Source organism: Macaca mulatta, chromosome 19, assembly GCF_049350105.2.
Source record: "Macaca mulatta isolate MMU2019108-1 chromosome 19, T2T-MMU8v2.0, whole genome shotgun sequence".
NCBI lineage: Eukaryota > Metazoa > Chordata > Mammalia > Primates > Cercopithecidae > Macaca > Macaca mulatta.
In genome coordinates, this window is record NC_133424.1 from 2,706,608 (window position 1) to 2,726,608 (window position 20,001).

At 57.6% G+C, this 20,001-nt stretch overlaps 1 protein-coding gene and 1 long non-coding RNA gene across 15 annotated transcripts in view; one reads left to right on the plus strand and one right to left on the minus strand.

The window, feature by feature from the left end:
- Nucleotides 1-477: 477 nt before the first annotated feature.
- BTBD2 (BTB domain containing 2) overlaps nt 478-20,001 on the minus strand; it is a 30,524-nt gene continuing 11,000 nt past the window's right edge. For 7 of the 13 annotated variants that reach the window (XM_077979063.1, XM_077979059.1, XM_077979061.1 and 4 more), the window contains 8 exons: nt 10,069-10,188; nt 8,645-8,801; nt 6,032-6,137; nt 5,313-5,510; nt 2,913-3,105; nt 2,313-2,400; nt 1,975-2,121; nt 478-1,796 (listed from right to left, as the gene is read on the minus strand). In XM_077979063.1, coding sequence (XP_077835189.1) covers nt 1,635-1,796; nt 1,975-2,121; nt 2,313-2,400; nt 2,913-3,105; nt 5,313-5,510; nt 6,032-6,137; nt 8,645-8,801; nt 10,069-10,151 — 1,134 coding nt within the window. In that variant the 5' untranslated portion in view covers nt 10,152-10,188 and the 3' untranslated portion in view covers nt 478-1,634. Of the gene's footprint in view, nt 1,797-1,974; nt 2,122-2,312; nt 2,401-2,912; nt 3,106-5,312; nt 5,511-6,031; nt 6,138-7,188; nt 7,369-8,644; nt 8,802-10,068; nt 10,189-13,328; nt 13,377-13,721; nt 14,102-20,001 lie in introns of those variants that run through there. The other 6 variants (XM_077979053.1, XM_077979054.1, XM_077979056.1 and 3 more) reach the window with 2 other exon arrangements.
- Nucleotides 3,655-5,675, plus strand: LOC144336980 (uncharacterized). Of its 2 annotated transcripts, XR_013409532.1 has the most exons (3): nt 3,655-3,771; nt 4,081-4,178; nt 5,200-5,675. It is a non-coding gene; the product is annotated as an uncharacterized LOC144336980 (long non-coding RNA). The 2 variants fall into 2 exon arrangements; XR_013409531.1 differs by lacking the exon at nt 3,655-3,771 and having other exon boundaries at nt 4,040-4,178.

The following is a 20,001-nucleotide window of genomic DNA, read 5'->3' on the forward strand; positions in this document are numbered from 1 at the left end:
TACAGGTGTGAGCCGCCGCCGCGCCCGGCCTTGCTGCCGGGTTTCTTGTTATCTTGCCCTGCATGTGTGCTCCTGAGGCAGCAGCCAACGGCGTGACTCCTCCGGCCATCAAGGCCAGAACTGAGCACTTCCTGCTTTCTCTCTGTCCCTCACATCCACGGTCCCCCAGCAGCCAGCAGGACCTCCCCAAGTGTAAATCGGCACACACTTCCATTGCATTTGGGTTGGGGGGAGGTGTTGAGTCAGGGTCTTGCTCTTGCCCAGGTGGGAGGGCAGTGGTGCCATCACTGCTCACTGCAGTCCCGACCTCCCGGGCTTAAGCATGGGCTGTGGGTACTCGAGGAGGAGGGTCTCGCGGTGCTGGCGAACCAGACCCGGGGTTCAGGGCCTCTCTCCAGAGCACACGACATCCCTCGCCCACTGTAGCCTGGACAGCGGGGCGGAGATTGAAGGGGAGCGAAGCAGCATGCGCTCAGGGCAGGTGTGTTTGTTTCTTTATTTAAAAAAATCATCTGGGGGTGGTCGGAGGAGGACACCCCTCCCATGGCTTCGGGGAGGACGCAGGTTCCAGGAGTCACAGGGCAGAAACACGCAGGGCGGGTGGGGGCGTGGCCTGGGGTGGGGAGGGGCTGTGCCCCCCCAGCACCTGGGGGTGGCTCCCGCGGCACCAGGCGGGCTAGGGCAACGGTATGTACAGGCGAGCAGTGCCCCTGGACCCGGTTGGGGCCAGCTGGAGCCCCATCCTGCAGCAGGGGAGCTCTGGGGCACAGGGTCTGAGTCCCACGCTGGGCTGCAGGGGCTGCGAGGGCCGTCCAGGGAGGCTGGTCAGCGGGGGCCCTTGGCTGGGCCCATCAGGTGGATGAGAACAGACACTGCAAACCGCTCACCACCTGGGCCAGGGCTAGGCCTATCCAGCAGGGGCCATCACCACCCTGAATCCCACGCGGAACTCAGGCCGGCATCCAGGCAGTGGGAACACCCTGCAGGCTGGGGTTGGGTGGCCTCGGGCATGTGACAGGTGGGGCCTCAGTGTCCCAATAAACAGGAACTAAAGGAATGCAAGGTCTGGAACCCATGGCTCTGGGAGCGGTGCCACCAGGCTGGCTCCTAGCAGAGAAATGGGAATCGCAAATGCATTGCAATGTGCAGTGAAGAAACGTGGGGACGCCGCGTACCGCCGTCAGACGACGTGGGCAGGCGCCCTGAGCGGCGGGCCTGTGGGCCCTGGCCCAGGCCAGCACAGCCCTGTCCCCAGTCCTGAGGGATTGTCTCCACAGGGCCTGGCCACTGACCCGGCCACCTCCCCGGCTGCCCTGATCCAGCAGCCACACTCGTGGTGGTGAACGCAGGGCAACCCCTTCCTGATGCTGAGAAAGGTGGCGTGGACTGGACAGATGGCCCCGGGGAACACTGGGCCTGGCACCACGTGGGGGGCCCCAGCAGCGGATGATGGCCTGGGGCTGCGGCTGTCCCCATGGAGGGAGGGCGACGGCAGGGCAGCCCAGGTGTAGATGACCTCGGGGCCCCAGTGGTCCCCACAGAGGGAGGGCGGTGTCGGGTGGCCCAGGTGTAGAAGATGGCCTCGGGGCCCCAGCCTTCCCCACACAGGGAGGGCGGTGTCGCTGTCGGACAGCCTAGGTGTAGAAGATGACCTCGGGGATCTGGCCGTCCTCCACGGATGTGCCATTGTTGTTCCCGGCCGCGTAGCAAAAGGTGAAGCAGGTCTTGGCACCCGTGGTGGGCGACTCGTGTGTCACCTTGCGCAGGCCTTTGGTGCCGTAGTGGGAGTCTGGGCCCTGTGGGGATGGGGTACAGTGAGGTCAAGGACCTCCAGGCCGGGATGCCCCAGGTGTGGACAGGGCGAGGCCCCAACTGGGCCAGGGTGGCCACGTCTGGAGAGTGTCGGCTGTGTCCTGGGGGCCTCAGGATGGGCCAGAGACTCCCACGGAGGGACCCCACTCCCCAGCGGCACACCTTGAGCGTGGCGCAGGCCGTGTAGTTGACGTTGGGCAGCACCTCCACCGGCTCCTTGAACATGACGCGGAAGGTGCTGGCTGAGCCGTCACAGCTGAATCCCGTGTCGTTCTGGCCCAGGACGGTGTTGCTATCGGTGTGAATAATCTGCAGGGAGGTGGGAGGCTCAGGCCTGGGGAGGGCTGACAGGGACCCCTCGAGGCCCAGCCCACCTGCCCAGGGTGGGCAGTGCAGGGACCAGGGCCGGGGGTTCGGCCAGGGTTCCACGGAGGTGGGGACAGGACATGGGCAGGAGTGCAGCCTCGGGAGGGCCTGGGGAGGCAGCTTGGGACGGGTACCTGGATGTTCACTTGGTAGTCGGTGGGCCCGTGGATGGATCCATACAGCCCAAATCCCACCACAAAGATGCGCTTGTTGACTGAGAACCTGCCGTGACAGATAACAGGCAGCCGTGTGGATGCCCAGGGACAGCCTAAGGTGAGCTGGGGCTGGCCCACCCCCCCCGCCTCTCTCATCCCTGAGTCCTGTCACCCCCATGCCCGCCCCCCTACTCTGCCTCCATGATCCCTGAGTCCTCCACCCCCATGCCCAGTAACACCACACTGTGCCTTCATCATCCCTGAGTTCTCTCACCCCCACGCTTGCCCCCCATCTACATCATCCCTGAGTCCTCCACCCCCATGCCTGGACCCCCTCCGCCCTCATCATCCCTGAGTCCTCCACCTCCATGCCCGAATTCCCCCCACTCCCATCATCTGAGTCCCCCACCTCTTGCCCGTCCTTCCCCTGCCTCCATCATCCCTGAGACCTCCACCCCCTATGCCCAGACCCCCCTCCGCCCTCATCATCTCTGAGTCCTCCACCTCATGCCCGCCCCCCCATTATCCCTGAGTCCTCCACCGCATGCCAGCGTCCCCCACCTGCACCCCGAGCCCCACCTGATGCGGTCACTGGTCCCGCTGTAGCCCCAGCGACTCTCCACCTGCTGGAAGCGGTTGATGCTGCACTCCTTCCCGCGCAGGCAGCAGCGGGGCCGGTCAATGAACTCCACTCGCGGCTTGGGGTTCACGGTGAAGTGCAGGAAGAGGCTGACCACCTCGCGGTCCACCAGGATGCCCGACTGTGCTGGGCCTGTGGTACAGTGAGGGCGTGGGGGAGGGCCCGGAAGGACACGCTCCTTCTCCCTAAGATGGCTGCGTCGGACTTTCAAGGTGCAGGGACCTCGGCAGCCCCTCCCCGGGGGACCAGCATGGCCCCTGCTGCCTGGGCTTTTAGAGAGAGGTCCCAGGGCAGAGACCAGAGGCTGACAGATACGCTCACTCAGGGGTGATGTCTCAGGGTCTGGCCCCGTCGTAGGGACCACCCGTGACTTCACTGTGGGAGGGGGGGCTCCACTGCCTGTTCTCTCAGGGCCATTGGCTGGGAAGGGTCACTGCAGCTCCCCGATAGGCCTGTACCCCACAGCCTGCAGCCCTGGCTTCTAGAAACAGCCTTGGGGGTTCCTCTCCACGGTGGGGCCTAGGCGGCCACCTTCCAAAGTGCTTACGCCCCGAGGGTTGATGGTTAGTACAGCCCAGGCAGGCTCCAAGAGCCAGGCTCTTAATCCAGGTGGGGAGAGGTGACAGGCAGAAGGGCCATGCATGGGATATGAAGGGGCTCTGGGCAGGGAGGGGTGGCTGGGAGGGGCAGAACTGGGGCTCCACCATCCACCCCCAGGAGTGCCGGGACACGGAGAGCATCCTCTGCTCTGATGAGAGCGGCCCCGCCCACCTGAGACCTAATCACTCATCAGCCAAGGTGGGCTCAATTCTGCATCCCTCAGCTGCAAGCCAGCCCAACGCACAGTTTAATAACTGGCGAGAAACAGACCATTATGGGTTAAGTGAATTAGGAAGGCTGAGTATCAAAACCGAATAAACAATGTTAACAATTTTTTTTTTTTGAGACTGAGTTTTGCTGTTGTTGCCCAGGCTGGAGTGCAATGGCGTAATCTTGGCTCACTGCAACATCCATCTCCTGGGTTCAAGCAGTTCTTCTGCCTCAGCCTCCCACGTAGCTTAGTTTACAGGCACCCGCCACCACGCCCAGCTAATTTTTTATTTTCAGGAGAGATGGGATTTCACCCTGTTGGTCAGTCTGATCTCGAACTCCCGACCTCAAGTGATTCCCCCCCACCTTGGCCTCACAAAGTGCTGGGATTACAGGTGAGAATGACCAAGGCTGGCTAACAATTTTTTTTTTTTTTGAGACAGAGTTTTACTCTTGTTGCCCAGGCTGGAGTGCAGTGGCACGATCTCGGTTCACCACAACCTCTGCCTCCTGGGTTCAAGCGATTCTCCTGCCTGCCTCAGCCTCCCGAGTAGCTGGGATTACAGGCGCCCGCCACCACACCTGGCTGATCAACAATTGTATTCTTAAAAAGTATATATCTGGCCAGGCTTGGTGGCCCACGCCCATAATCCCAGCACTTTGTGAGGCCGAGGTGGGAGGATGGCTGGAGCCCAGTTCATGACCAGCCCGGGCAACATAACAAAACCCTGTCCCTACAAAAAATACAAATATAAGCCTTGTGTGGTGGTGGCACCTGTGATCCCAGCTACTCTGGAGTCTGAAGCAGGAGGATCACTTGAGCCCAGGAGGTGGAGGCTGCAGTGAGCTGTGACTGCACCACTGCACCCTAGCCTGGGTGACAGACTGAGACCCTGTTGCTAAGTCTGGCGACCTTCAGTCAAGTGAGAGCAGGGGCCATGTGGACCTGGGGAAGGCCAGACGGCGAGTGTGCACCAGCCACAGGACTCTGTCCCAGCCCCTTACGGAACGTTCCAGGCCTGTTTTGCTCCAGAGCTGGATGGCGTCAGGCAGTGAGCAGCCACATGAGGGCAGGAGGCATCATTAGGGCTGCCCCTCACGTCACCCTAGAGGCCAGGCCCTGCAGCAGGGGACCCCAAGGCCCACTCATGGGAGCACGACAGCTGTCCCGGCCATGTCAGAGCCTTCCTGGGCTTGTCATGGACACTGGTACCTGCACCAGCAGGTAGCACAAGAGCCCGAGACGGGGACTCCCTTCCCTCCTGGGGAGATGCCACCAAAACACAGCTGGATGGACATGGGGGGCGGGGGACTGGCAATGCGTACAGTGGGGACAGAGCAGCCAGGCGGGGGCTAATAGACGGCCCTGTGGACGTGCCCTCACAAGCCAGGTTTCTTCCTATCTTTATACTCCAGGCATCGGCCAGGCTTTCTGCGGTGAACTTGGGGGCGCTATCCTCGGTACCCAGGTGCCCACCTGTGTGCCACTCCCCCCTCAAGCCAGGCCCTGAGCCCCTGAGCTCTGTTACCTGCAGCAAACTCCTCGATGGTCATGAGTGGGAAGCGGATGAGGCCCAGGGCCTTGCCCAGAACCTTCCGCCTGTTTTCCGGTGTCACCTGCAGCTGCTGCCGCTGACACTCGGCCTCAGACCAGCGGACAACGGCATTGAACAGCCGCACCTCACGGATGCCCAGTGTGTCGCGCTCCAGGACGGCCACCAGCGTGTCTGCGGGGTGGAGGAAGGGGCTGTGTGAACATGACACCCTGCCCACCCTGCAGGAGGCAGGGAGACTAACGTGAGGACCAACAGTTAAAGCCGGGCTGGCAACTATGGCCCGTGGCCCAAACCTGGCCCTGTGCTTGTGTTTATAAATAAAGCTTTATCGACACATGACCATGCCCCTTCATTTTCCTAGGCTGTGGTTGCTTTTAGCCACAAGGACAGACTTGAGTAGCTTTGACAACAGCTGTTTAACAACAAAGTCAAAACCATGGGCCGTCGGAGGACGAGACGGTCACCATCAGCTGGGAAGGTGGGGTCTGGCCTGTGGCCTCCCGGCCAAGGCCCCAGACTCCCCTGGGGCTGTGCTGGACCCGAGCTCCTGACCCACTGCAAGTGGTGAGACCCCAGCTCACCTGTGCAGCTCCCCCAGGGAACCCCCAGGCCCAAAGCTCCCACTGTCGATCCCCAGACCCTCCTGCCAAGGCCCTGCTGGGATTCCCACACCTGGGCCCCTGGACCCTTACCCAGGTCAATGTCGGTGAAGCCCTCTGCGGTGATGGCATCTGCGGTGTTTTTGTCGATGTTCTCCAGGCACAGGCTGGCCAGCTGTGGTTCATCGAAGAGTCGCGCCTGGCGAGACACATTGATGGGCGCGTGGCGGGGACATCAGCACCCAGCCCTCGGCAGATCCCGTGTGGAGCTGGCTCAAATGCAGCCCTGACCGCACAGGCCTTCCTGAGCGTGGCCAGGAGTCACCGGGGTCTCAGCCACCAGGCTGGCCCTGCCGTGGGCCCAGAGACCCCCGTGTGACCGCTGAGTGGGGCGGGAGAGTCGGGGAGTTCCCTCTCAGGACCTCAGAGGCCAAGGAAGGAAGAAAAAGATGCTCAGGTCACTGTCGGCAGGGCCTGCTGCTTTAGGCAAAAGGGGCACTGCAGCTGCACTTGGGGGGCAGCAGGGCCCAGGACCCCGAGTGGCAGGCAGAGGTGAGGCGGCCAGGGTCGACCCGGTGAAGCTTCCGGATCACAGCACGCCCTTGGCCACCTGTGGTGGGAGGGGCTGTGTCCCTGGCACCTCCATCCCAAGACACACAGCAGACATGACTCCTGACAGGTGACAGAGCTGGACGTCGCCTGTGCTCTTAGGGAAACTGAGGCTGTTAGTGGAAGGTGCTGGAAGGGCCTATGCCAGCAGGGACGCGGGCAGGCCTTTCTGCAGGCATTCCCCCTGAGGACACCTCTCAAGCGGGTTTGCAGTGGTTTTAGGAGCAGGGAGGCTGAAGCAGCCACAAGACAAAGCTCGGGGCATGAACTCCAGGCACCTCTCAGGTCAGGCAGAGGCCCCTCCGGCAAGACGACCACAGATGACCCGGACAAGAAACCCCGCCCTCTGGGAGTCCGGATCCTCTGCATCTGACCTGCCAGGTTGGAGAGGGAGAAGGTTCTGGGTCTTTTCCAGGATGCTGGACCCCCGAAGCCCACTGGAGGACCTAGTGCTGCTGTCCCCTCTGGCCGCCCTCCACCCCCGACCAGGAGCTCACAGCTCGCAAGCGGCCGTCCAACTGTCCTGGCCCCATGTCCTCCTCTCAGCCTCCCTGGCCTGCACGACCTCCCCAGCTCCCACCCGTTGGGCTGCACAGAGCCCAACTGGGGTCCCCTGAGATCCCCGGCCCTGCTCTGTCTACCTGACATTTCCTTAGAGAGAGACGGAAAGTTCTCTCTTTTTTTTTTGTTTCTTTTTCTTTAGCCAGGCGTGGTGGTGGGGGCCTGTAATCCCAGCTACTCTGGAGGCTGAGGCAGCAGAATCGCTTGAACCCTGGAGGCGGAGGTTGCAGTGAGCTGAGATCATGCCATTGCACTCCAGCCTGGGCAACAAGAGAAACCCGTCTCAAAAAAAAAAATTATTTTACTTTTTTTGAGAGACAGGGTCTCACTCTGTCACTCAGGCTGGAGTGCAGCGGCGCCATCTCCGCTCACTGCAGCCTCAACCTCCTGGGCTCAGGCAATCTTCCTGCTTTGGTGCCCCAGGTAGCTGAGATTACAGACACGCACCACCATGCTTGGCTAATTTATGAAAAATTTTTTTTTTTTTTGAGACGGAGTCTTGCTGTGGCGCCCAGGCTGGAGTGCAGTGGCGCGATCTCGGCTCACTGCAAGCTCCACCTCCCGGGTTCACGCCATTCTCCTGCCTCAGCCTCCGAGTAGCTGGGACTACAGGCGCCCGCCACCACGCCCAGCTAGTTTTTGTATTTTGAGTAGAGACAGGGTTTCACCATGTTAGCCAGGATGGTCTCGATCTCCTGACCTCGTGATCCACCCGCCTTGGCCTCCCAAAGTGCTGGAATTACAGGCTTGAGCCACCGCGCCGGGCCAATTTTTTTTTTTTTTTTTTTTAGTAGAGATGGGGTTTTACCATGTTGGCCAGGCTGGTCTCAAACTCTTCACCTCTGGTGATCTGCCTGTCTCAGCCTCCCAAAGTGCTGGGATTACAGGCATGAACCATTATGCCCAGCCTGTATCTTTTTTCTATTTTTTGTAGAAATGGGGTCTCCCTATGTTGCCTAGGCTGGTCTAGAACTCCCGGCCTCAAGCAATCCTCCCTCCTCGGCCTCCCAAAGTGCTGGGGTTACAGGCATGAGCCACCGCACCCTGCCAATAACTTTTTAAACTATCACAGAAAAGTCCAAGACACATTTTTTTTTCAGGTGGAATCTCGCTTTGTTGCCAGACTGGAGTGCAGTGGCGCAATCTCGGCTCACTACAACCTCCGCCTCCCAGGTTCAAGCGATTCTCCTGCCTCAGCCTCCAGACTAGTTGGGATTACAGGTGTCCGCCACCACTCCAGGCTCATTTTTGTATTTTTAGTAGTGACGAGATTTCGCCATGTTGGCGAGGCTGGTCTGGAACACCTGACCTCAGGTGATCCGCCCGCCTCAGCCTCCCAATGTGCGGGGATTACAGGCGTGAGCCACAGCGCAAGGCACAAAACACATTTTACTACCAGGCAGGATCCTGCTGCCTCCAGGGCCCACCCCGGTCCCGCCTCCAGCCCGTGCCCGCCTCCAGCCCGTGCCCGCCCCCAGCCAGGCCTGGCCCCGCCTCCGCCCCGTGCCGGCCCCGCCCCGTGCCGGCCCCGCCCACCTGCGTGAGCAGCATGAAGGCGTTGTCGGCTCGCAGGTTCTTCTTCAGGAACTCCACGCAGTGGGCCTCCAGCGCTGGCACCGCGTACTTCTTGGCGGTGTATAGCGTGGTCATCACCGTCTCCGGGCCGATCTGCACCTCGTCCGAGTAGAGAAACCTGCAGAGGCAACGCGGGTAGCCATGAGATGGGACCGCCATGCCCGCCCCCAGGGAACAGCGTCAGAGGACCACTCAGACCTGGCCGCCTGCCCTTGAGCCTGCAGGGCCCAAACGCCCCACATCAGGCTCCCCGAGGAACCTTCCAGAATTAGCCCTTGTCTGTTGCCCTCTGACCTAGGGACATGACTTGGCAAGGCAGTCACCCATGAAAACAAGAGGCTGAACCCATCCACACAGCACACACCCGGAAGCGTCTACACGGCCTGTCTCGTTCTTCCCGGGATGCCCCAGGAGAGGGCACTGGGAGCTGGGTGTCTCCTCCTTGGGCGCCTTTTCCATGAGGAACTCTTGGTTCCCCACCTCAGGCCCCACCGAAAACCTCGACCATTTCTGGGTGATCACAGAACCCAACACACTAGTTAGGCTCATGGATAATCATGGACGACATTACTGTATGCCAGCGAGGGGCCCACACCACGCTGAACACGATGCCAGCCAGTGGCCCACACTGAATACAGATCAGAAGTTGGGCCGATCAAAAATAGAAGCAAAGGCCGGGCCTGGTGGCTCGCGCCTGTAATCCCCGCACTTTGGGAGGCTGAGACAGGCAGATCACCTGAGGTCAAGAAGTTCCAGACCAGCCTGGCCAACATGGTGAAACCCCGTCTCTACTAAAAATACAAAAATTAGCTGGGCGTGGTGGCGGGCACCTGTAATCCCAGCTACTCAGGAGGCTGAGGCAAGAGAATCGCTTGAACCCAGGAGGCAGAGGTTGCAGTAAGCCAGGATCAAGCCACTGCACTCCAGCCATGGTGGCAGAGTGCTACTCCAAATAAAAAAAAAAAATTTTTTTTCTCAGGTGGATCACCTGAGGCCAGGAGTTTGAGACCAGCCTGGCCAACATAGAGAAACGCTGTCTCTACTGAAAACATAAAAATGAGCTGGGTGTGGTGGTGAACGCCTGTAATCCTAGGTACTTAGGAGGCTGAGGCAGGAGAATCACTTGAACCAGGAAGGCGGAGGTCGCAGTGAGCTGAGATCACACCACTGCACTCCAGCCTGGGCAACAGAGCGAGATTCCATCTCAAAAAAAAAAAAAAAAAGAAAAAAAAAGGTGCCTCTGGAACCCCTCACTGCACAGGAACACAGTTCTAGAAATCTCCACCAAGCCAGGGCCTCTGAGGTGGTGTCAGACAGGGTCTGCGTTCTCTGAGGTCCCCCTCCCCGCACCCGGCTCCCCAGCAGGAAGCATCCGGAAGCGTTACTTGAGCAGTGCAAGGAAGGCAGCGGGTTCCACGTCGGGCAGCTCGATCTCTGTGGACGTTGTGGCCATTCCCCCGTTGAACATGGCATCAAAGACGGCGCTGCCCACAGCCAGCACGAACCTGGCATGGGAGAGAGGAGGCCCTGGTTAACCCCATGGCCGCCACCCCATGGTGGGGAGGGCCTGCCCGGTATCTTGGATGACCACCCCACCAGGGGTCCCCACCAGCCCCCAGCAGGCATGTGCCAGGCCCCCTGATGGCAGAGGCTTCTGGAAGGGGCCTGGGACAGCAGGAGGGTGATGCAGATGGACCCACGGCAAGGACAGACAGGGCTGGGACCATGCCCTGGACCACACAGGGCCTCACACTCTGCCAGCCCTCACCATCCTCTTTCCTTCCAGGCGTCAGGCACGCATTCACGCATTCCCACATGCATGCATGCATTCATTCACAGATGCGTTCATTCACTCGCTCATTCATTCACATGTTCATTCATTAACTCATTCATTTCCATGTACATTCACTCACTCATACACATACACTCACTCATTCATCCACACATGCATTCATTGACCCACTGATTCATTCCCATGGGCGTGCATTCACACGCTCATTTATGACCCGCATTCATTCATTCACTTTCTCATTCATTCACTTTCTCATTCATCGCACTCATTCGCTCACTCATTCATCCAACACGTGAATTTATTCGCTCATTCACCCATTGACACACACATTCATTCATTCCCACATGCACTCATCCACTTATTCAGCCTCATTATTCACTCACTGATTCACACATTCATCTACTCTCTATCACTTTCCCGCTCACGCATTCCCTCATCGGCACACACTTTCCCAGGGAGTCAGCTACAGGCACAGGGCCTGGCCTGAGGGAGACAGACAAGGACCAAGTGGCCGAACAGCCCCCACGGAGTGAGGGAAGAGAGAGGAGCGTGGTCCTATTCGGAACACAAAGCCCAGGGAAGCCTTGTGGGGTCATCTGAGCCACCACGCCGGTGGGGAAGGGCATCAAGGCCCAGGGAACAGCAGGAGCATGGGAGGAGCGTTAGGAGGCACCAGGGGCAGCCCCAGCTGGGAAAGCAGTGGCTGTGAGGACGCTGTGGGTTCTGCCCCGTGTGGAGCACAGGCTCCCTATGGGACCCACTCAGTGGCTCAGATCCTCCATATCGCAACAGGCAGGAGGGTGTGGTGGGCACAGGAAGGCTGCTGGTGCCTCCCGAGCCTCCACAAGAGCCGGCTATGAAGCCGCATTTGGCCAGGTCTGTATGGGGCGCGGAGGACTCCATGGCTCCCAGGCTCAGGACGCCACTCTATGCTGTGCATGTACGGTCCCCAGGGCCTGCCGCCATGATGGCCTCCCAGGGGGCTGAGACCACACACAGCATAGGGGGTCCCGGACACTCAGCAGGTGCACAGACACTCGCAGGGCGGGTTCATAGACGCTCGCGAAGTCGCGCGGCGGAGCACCTGCCCCAGGACGTGGCGGTCCCTGCGTCACCTCTTCCCCACTTGTCCCCTTCCACGGCTCCCACCACAGCAAACGCCGGCTCTGAACAGCCTCTCCCCGCCCAGAAAGCTCCGGAGCTGCAGGTGGTTCCGCCCGGATGGGACCTGCTTCTCACTCCTGCACCGCTCCACCTCCAGGGCCCTCTGGGCGACCTCCACACAGCGCCCAGGAAAGCCCCCGCCTTCCGGGGAGAAGCTCCCCGCTCTCCTCCCACCACGCGCGCCGCCCCGCAGGCCCTCAGCCCATCCAGTCCAGCCCAGGGCTTGACTGCGCCCGAGAGTAGGGTCAGAAACCAAGGCAGTGGCTTCCGCACGGACCCGGACCACAGAGTCCACATCCGCCCGGAAACTCGGAATGCGACGCCCCGTGGAAATAGGCCCGTGCTAACACCATGAGTCAGGACGAAGGTGCCGGGGAAGGTGGGCCCTAACCAGTGGCTGGTGTCCTTGGAAGGAGGAGACATGGGCCGGGCACGGTGGCCCAGGCCTGTCATCCCAGCATGTGGGAGGCCAAGGCGGGAGGATCGCTTGAGCCCAGGAGTTTGAGACCAGCCTGGGCAACATAGTGAGACCACATCTCTACAAAAACATCGAAAATTAGCCAGGCGGGGTGGCTCAAGCCTGTAATCCCAGCACTTTGGGAGGCCGAGATGGGTGGATCACGAGGTCAAGAGATCGAGACCATCCTGGCTAACAACCGTGAAACCCCGTCTCTACTACAAAAATACAAAAAAAACTAGCTGGGCGAGGTGGCGGGCGCCTGTAGTCCCAGCTACTCGGGAGGCTGAGGCAGGAGAATGGCGTAAACCCGGGAGGCGGAGCTTGCAGCAAGCTGAGATCCGGCCACTGCACTCCAGCCTGGGCGACAGAGGGAGACTCCGTCTCAAAAAAAAAAAAAGAAAAAGAAAATTAGCCAGGCATGATGGTGAGCAACTGCAATCCTAGCTACTCAGGAGGCTGAGGCAGGAGGACTGCTTGAGCCCAGGACGTCAAGACTTCAGAGAGCCAAGATTGTGCCACCGCACTCCAGCCTGGGTGACAGAACAAGACCCTGTCTCAAAAAAAAAAAAAAGAAAAAGGCCAGGGGCAGTGGCTTATGCCTGCAATCCCACCACTTTGGGAGGCCAAGGCAGATCACCTGGGGTCAGGAGTTTGAGACCAGCCTGGCCAACATGGTGAAACCCCATCTCTACTAAAAATACAAAAATTAGCCGGGCATGGTGGCGGGCGCCTGTAATCCCAGCTACTCAGGAAGCTGAAGCAGGAGAATCGCTTCAACCTGGGAGTCAGAGGTTGCAGTGAGCTGAGATTGCGCCATTGCACTCCTGCTTGGGTGACAGACCAAGACTCCGTCTCAAAAAAAAAAAAAAAAGAAACAGAGTGGGTGTCTGCATGGAGACAGACGCAGGGACTGGAGCGATGGGGCTACAGGCCAAGGACATGTGGAGCCCCCAGAAGCTGGGTGGGGCAAGAGGATCCTCCCTTGAGCCTCCAGAGGGAGCACTGCCCTGGGACGCCTTGATGTATGATCCTGGGCTCCAGGACTGGCAGAGGATGAACCCACTGAGTTTGACCCCCAGTGTGTGGGCACTGGGACTGCCACCCGCCCGTCTGCCCTCCTGGCTGCATCCTCGGCGGCCCAGGCCTCAGGGCCCTGCGCCACCATCACCCACAGCCGGTGACCCAGGACAAACGCTTCCCTCCCACATGATGTTCCATAAATAGAGTACCTGTGCGTGGGACTTCTCTTTCTTGATTTAAAAATGCATCTTGGTCTCCTGTGGGGAAAACCTTTGAGGAGGGTTCAGAAGCAGAAAGCAGGAGGCACTAAAGTGGGCCCGGCATGCACAGATGGGAATCAGGGAGCCCCCCTGACATGGGCGGGTCCCCAGGCAGCTCTGCCGGCCTCCAAGGCAGGGGCTCCTCCAACACCGAGCCCCTCCCTGGAAACACCCCCATGGGCCTTCCAACCCCCGGGCACCGCGACTGCCTCCTCTGCCCACTGTGAGCACCCAGCCCCACTCCTGGCCCGGTCGGCCCCATGTCATGTGTCTGTAACCCCTTCCCCTTTCAAACAAATCGAGAACACACGGCCACACAAAAACACATCCACAATTGCTCACAGCAGCATGATTCCCAGCTCCGAGCAGGGGAAACAACCAGTGTCCATCGACAGACACGGCGCAGCCACCCACGCGCTGGAACACGACCCAGCCACAAACAGAAACGAGGCTCTGATGCAGGACCTGACACAGATGCACCTTGAGAATGTCACGCTCTATGAGAGACACCAGGCAGAGAAGGACAAATCCTTGTGATCCACTCCTAGGAGGTGCCCAGAGTCCTCAGATTCAGAGAGACAGAACGCAGGATGGGGGACGAGTGTGGTGGCTCATGCTTGTCATCCCAGCACTTTGGGAGGCTGAGACAGGCAGATCACCTAAGATCAGGAGTTCGAGACCAGCCTGGCCAACATGGTGAAACCCCATTTCTACTAAAAATACAAAAATTAGCCAGGGCCAGGCGCGGTGGCTCACACCTGTAATCCTAGCACTTTGGGAGGCCGAGGCGGGCGGATCACGAGGTCAGGAGATCGAGACCATCCTGGCTAACACGGTGAAATCCCGTCTCTAATAAAAATACACAAAATCAGCCGAGTGTAGTGATGGGTGCCTGTAGTCCCAGCTACTCAGGAGGCTGAGGCAGGAGAATGGCGTGAACCCGGGAGGCAGAGCTTGCAGTGAGCCGAGATTGCGCCACTGCACACCAGCCTGGGCGACAGAGCGAGACTCTGTCTCAAAAAAAAAAAAAAAAAGAAAAAAGAAAAAAATTAGCCGGGTGTGGTGGTGGATACCTGTAGTCCCAGCTACTCAGGAGGCTGAGGCAGGAGAATCACTTAGAACCCAGGAGGTGCCAGGCACGGTGGCTCACGCCTGTAATCCCAGCACTTTGGGAGGCCGGGGCAGGTGGCTCACAAGGTCAGGAGATCGAGACCATCCTGGCTAATATGGTGAAACCCCATCTTTACTAAAAATACAAAAACTTAGCCGGGTGTGGTGGCACCCATAATCTCAGATACTCAGGAGGCTGAGGCACAAGAATAGCTTGAACCGTGGAGGCAGAGGCTGCAGTGAGCTGAGATCATGCCACTGCACTGCAGCCTGGGCTATAAGAGTGAGACTCCGTCTCAAAAAAAAAATAAACAAACCCAGGAGGCAAAGGTGGCAGTGAGCCGAGATCTGCACTCAAGCCTGGACAGCAAGATTGGAACTCCATCTCAAAAAGAAAAGAAAACAGGTTAAAGACCGAAAGAACTGCATGGTGCACAAAGGGCCAATGATTCCGTGATTTAATCTACGCAATGAAACCTCCATGAAGAGCCCTAAACCACAGAGCTCAGAGCTTCCAAGCTGGTGATTTTGTCCACGTGCCATGAGGGTGGCTGCCCCGAGCCCACAGGACACAGGTGTGGGTGGATACCCTCTGGACCTGTGAACCTCTTCGTCTGGCTGCAAGATGTCCTTGTTGTTTTTTTTTTTTTTTTTTTTTTTTTTTTTTTTTTTTTTTGAGACGGAGTCTCGCTCTGTAGCCCAGGCTGGAGTGCAGTGGCCGGATCTCAGCTCACTGCAAGCTCCGCCTCCCGGGTTCACGCCATTCTCCGGCCTCAGCCTCCCGAGTAGCTGGGACTACAGGCGCCCGCCACCTCGCCCGGCTAGTTTTTTGTATTTCTTAGTAGAGACGGGGTTTCACCGTGTTATCCAGGATGGTCTCGATCTCCTGACCTCGTGATCCACCCGTCTCGGCCTCCCAAAGTGCTGGGATTACAGGCTTGAGCCACCGCGCCCGGCCGTCCTTGTTGTTTTTGTTTTGTTTTTTGTTTTTGCTTTTTTTGAGATGGAGTCTCGCTCTGCCGCCCAGGCTGGAGTGCAGTGGCCGGATCTCAGCTCACTGCAAGCTCCGCCTCCCGGGTTCACGCCATTCTCCTGCCTCAGCCTCCCGAGTAGCTGGGACTACAGGCGCCCGCCACCTCGCCCGGCTAGTTTTTTTTTGTATTTTTAGTAGAGACGGGGTTTTACTGTGTTAGCCAGGATGGTCTCGATCTCCTGACCTCATGATCCGCCCGTCTCGGCCTCCCAAAGTGCTGGGATTACAGGCTTGAGCCACGGCGCCCAGCCAGTTTTTATTTTTTTTAGACAGAGTCTCCCTCCGTTGCTCAAGCTGGAGTGCAGTGGCACGATCTCAGCTCACTGCAACCTCCGCCTCCCGAGTTCCAGTGAGTCTCCTGCATCAGCCTCTTGAGTAGCTGGGATTACAGGTGCCCGCCATCCCGCCTGGCTAATTTTTGTATTTCTAGTAGAGATTGGATTTCACCATGTTGGCCAGGCTGGTCTCGAACTCCTGACCTAGTAATCCACCCTCCTCGGCCTCCCAAAGTGCTGGGATTACAGGCATGAGCCACCGCACCTGGCCATTTATTTATTTATTATTATTTTTGAGATGGAGTCTCCCTCTGTCACCCAGGCTGGAGTGCAGTGGCGTGATCTCGACTCACTGTAACCTCCACCTCCCAAGTTCCAGTGAGTCTCCTGCATCAGCCTCCCGAGTAGCTGGGATTCCAGGCGCCTGCCACCCCACCTGGCTAATTTTTGTATTTTTAGTAGAGACAGGGTTTCACCACGTTGGCCAGGATGGTCTCGAACTCCTGACGTCAGATGATCCGCCTGCCTCTGCCTCCCAAAGTGCTGGGATTACAGGTGTGAGCCACCGCGCCTGGAAGAAATGTCCTCTATTAAATCTTTATTTCATTTTTATTTTTAGTTTTTACAAATGTGGTCTCACTCTGTCACCCAGGCTGGAATGCAGTGGCACGATCATAGCTCACTGCAGCTTCAACCTCCTGGGCTCAAGCAATTCTCCCACCTCAGCCTCCCAGTAGCTGGGAGCACACACAAGCCACAAAGCCCAGCTAATTGTTAACTGTTTTATACAGACAGGGACTCGCTATGTTGCCCAGGTTGGCCTCAAAACGCCTGGGCTCAAGCGATCCTCCCAGTTCCGTCGCCCAAAGCGCTGCGATTATGGGCAAACTGGTAACTCTATTTCTCGAAGTTCTGTGAGCTATTATGGCTAATTATCAAGCTCAAGGACAGAGCTGTGGGACTCCTGATTTTAGTCAGGGAGAAGCGTGGGTCACCTGGGGACCCGCCCCTGCAACAGGCATCTGATGTGGGTGGCATGGGGCTCAGCTGAGCACCTGTGGGGTCTGTGCCCACTCTGGGTGGTGAGTGTGAGGGATCGTCTCAATTTAAGTAGGATGCCCAGTTTGTGTCCACAAGAATGAAGAAATCACGTGCTGTGGAAAACCCACACACTTGGTGCCAGAAGCACTGTGACGAGTAAAAACAGATTTTCCTTTACACCCAAAGAGAAACCATGAGAGCCAAGGCGGGGCGCGGTGGCTCACGCCTGTAATCCCAGCACTTTGGGAGACCAAGGCGGGCGGATCACGAGGTCAGGAGATCGAGACCATCCTGGCTAACATGGTGAAACCCTGTCTCTACTAAAAATATTACAAATTAGCCAGGCGTGGTGGCGGGTGCCTGTAGTCCCAGCTACTCGGGAGGCTGAGACAGGAGAATGGCAGGAACCCGGGAGGTGGAGGTGGCAGTGAGCCGAGATTGCGCCACTGCACTCCAGCCTGGGCAACAGAGCGAGACTCCATCTCAAAAAAAAAGAGAAACCATGAAACCACGAGAGCCGAAGTGGCTACATCAACATCAGAAGAAAGACACCACTTTGTTTGGGAGACCAAGACAGGAGGATCACTTGAGCCCAAGAGCTGGAGACCAGACTGGGCCATGCAGCAAGACTCCACCTTGCCTTTTTTTCTACAAAAAGTTTAAAAATTAGCCACACATAGGCCGGGTGCAGGAGCTCACCCCTGTAATCCCAGCACTTTGGGAAGCCGAGGGAGGCAGATCACAAGGTCAGGAGTTCAAGACCAGCCTGGCCAACATGGTGAAACCCCATCTCTACTAAAAAAATGCAAAAATTAGCCAGGTACAGTGGCGCGTGCCTGTAATCCCAGCTACTCAGGAGGCTGAGGCAGGAGAATGGCGTGAACCCGGGAGGTGGAGGTTGCAGTGAGCTGAGATCATGCCACTGCACTCCAGCCTGGGCGACAGGGCAAGACCCTGTCTCAAAAAACAAAAGGTTAGGCGCAGTGGTTCACACCTGTAATCCCAGTACTTTGGGAGGCCAAGGTGGGCGATCACATGAGGTTGGGAGTTCAAGACCAGCCTGACCAACACGGAGAAATCCCATCTCTACTAAAAATACAAAGTTAGCCGGGTGTGGTGATGCGCGCCTGTAATCCCAGCTACTCGGGAGGCTGAGGCAGGAGAAGTGCTTGAACCTGGGAGGCGGAGGGTGTGGTGAGCTGAGATCCCACCACTGCACTCCAGCCTGGGCGACAAGAGCGAAACTCCGTCAGAAAAAAAAAAAAGAGAGAAAGAAAGAAAAAAAAGAAAAATGAAGAAAGAAAGAAAGGAAGGGAGGCAGGGAAAGAAAAGAAAGAAAGAAAAGAGAGACAGAGAGAGACACGAATCTCTGGACCCCAAAATCACTAAGCCAAAGGGAAAAGGGAAAAAATCAAGCTGGGAACCGCTTAGGGCAAACCAGCCTCCCGTTCTATTCCTTAAAACGACAGTGACCAAGATGAAAAGGCTACATACCTCCCTCCCAATCTGTCCACAAGCGAATTCCGTGTGGACAAGGGACAGAGAGAACTCAGCCATCCCTCTGCTCAGAGAGAAATGCATCACTGCCTTTGGAAAGGCTCAGCAGAAACTCAGAACGGCGCAATGGTCTCTCTCACCTATGACCGGAAGCCCCTCCCTGTTAAGAGTTTCCCCGCTTTCTGGACCGGACCAATGTGCATCTTACATATACTGACTGATGTCTCATGTCCCCCTAACACGTTTAAAAGCAACCTGTGCCCCGACCACCTTGGTAACATACCGTCAGGACCTCCTGAGGCTGTCACGGGCACGCGTCCTTCATGTTGGCAAAATGAACTGTGTTTTTTTTTTTTTTTTTTGGAGACGGAGTTTCTGCTCTTGTCGCCCAGGCTGGAGTGCAATGGCGCGATCTCGGGTCACCACAAAATCTGCCTCCCGGGTGCAAGCGGTTCTCCTGCCTCAGCCTCCCGAGTAGCTGGGATTATAGGCATGTGCCACCACGCCTGGCTAATTTTGTATTTTTAGTAGAGATGGGGTTTCTCTATGTTGTTCAGGCTCGTCTCAAACTCCTGACCTCAGGTGATCCGCCTGCCTCGGCCTCCCAAAGTGCTGGGAATACAGGCGTGAGCCACCGTGCCCAGCCAGGCAAAATAAACTTTCTAAATTGACTTCAGACCTGTCTCAAATATTTAGGGTTCACATAACAAACCTTCACATATACCCCCTGAATCTAAAATAAAATAAGGCCAGGAGTCGTGGCTCATGCCTGTAATCCCAGCACTTCGGGAGACTGAGGCAGGAGGATTACTTGAGCCCAGGAGTTTGAGACAAGCCTCAGCAAAATAGAAAGACCCCATCTCTACCAAAAAAGTGATTCTCCTGCCTCAGCCCCCCGAGCAGCTGGGATAACAGGCGTGCACCACCACACCTGGTTATTTTTTGTGTTTTTAGTAGAGATAGGGTTTCGTCATGTTGCCTAGGCTGGTCTTGATCTCCTGACCTCAAGTGAGCCACCCGCCTCGGCCTCCCAAAGTGCTGGGATTACAGGCATGAGCCACTGCGCCTGGCCTAAAGGAATTCTTTTGACTGTCAAATTCCATCGAGGCCGGGCGCGGTGGCTCACGCCTGTAATCCCAGCACTTTGGGAGGCCGAGGCGGGCGGATCACAAGGTCAGGAGATCGAGACCACGGTGAAACCCCGTCTCTACTAAAAATACAAAAAATTAGCCGGGCGCGGTTGTGGGCGCCTGTAGTCCCAGCTACTCGGGAGGCTGAGGCAGGAGAATGGCGTGAACCCGGGAGGCGGAGCTTGCAGTGAGCCAAGATCGCGCCACTGCACTCCAGCCTGGGCGACACAGCGAGACTCTGTCTCAAAAAAAAAAAAAAAAAAAAAAAAAAAAAAAAAAATTCCATCGAATCTGTGGGCCGCGGTTGGTTTGTGCACTCACCGGCTGATCTGCGGGATTTCCGGTTTTGAGCTACTGTGAATCGTGCCACCCTGAGCGCTCATGCACGAGGCTGTGTGAGGCCCTAGATTCCCTTTCTCTTGCATAAAAGCCTTGGAGTGGAATGACCCTGACGTTTAACATTTTCTTTTTTGAGAAGGGGTCTCACTCTGTCACCCAGGCTGGACTGCAGTGGTGTGATCACAGCTCACTGCAGG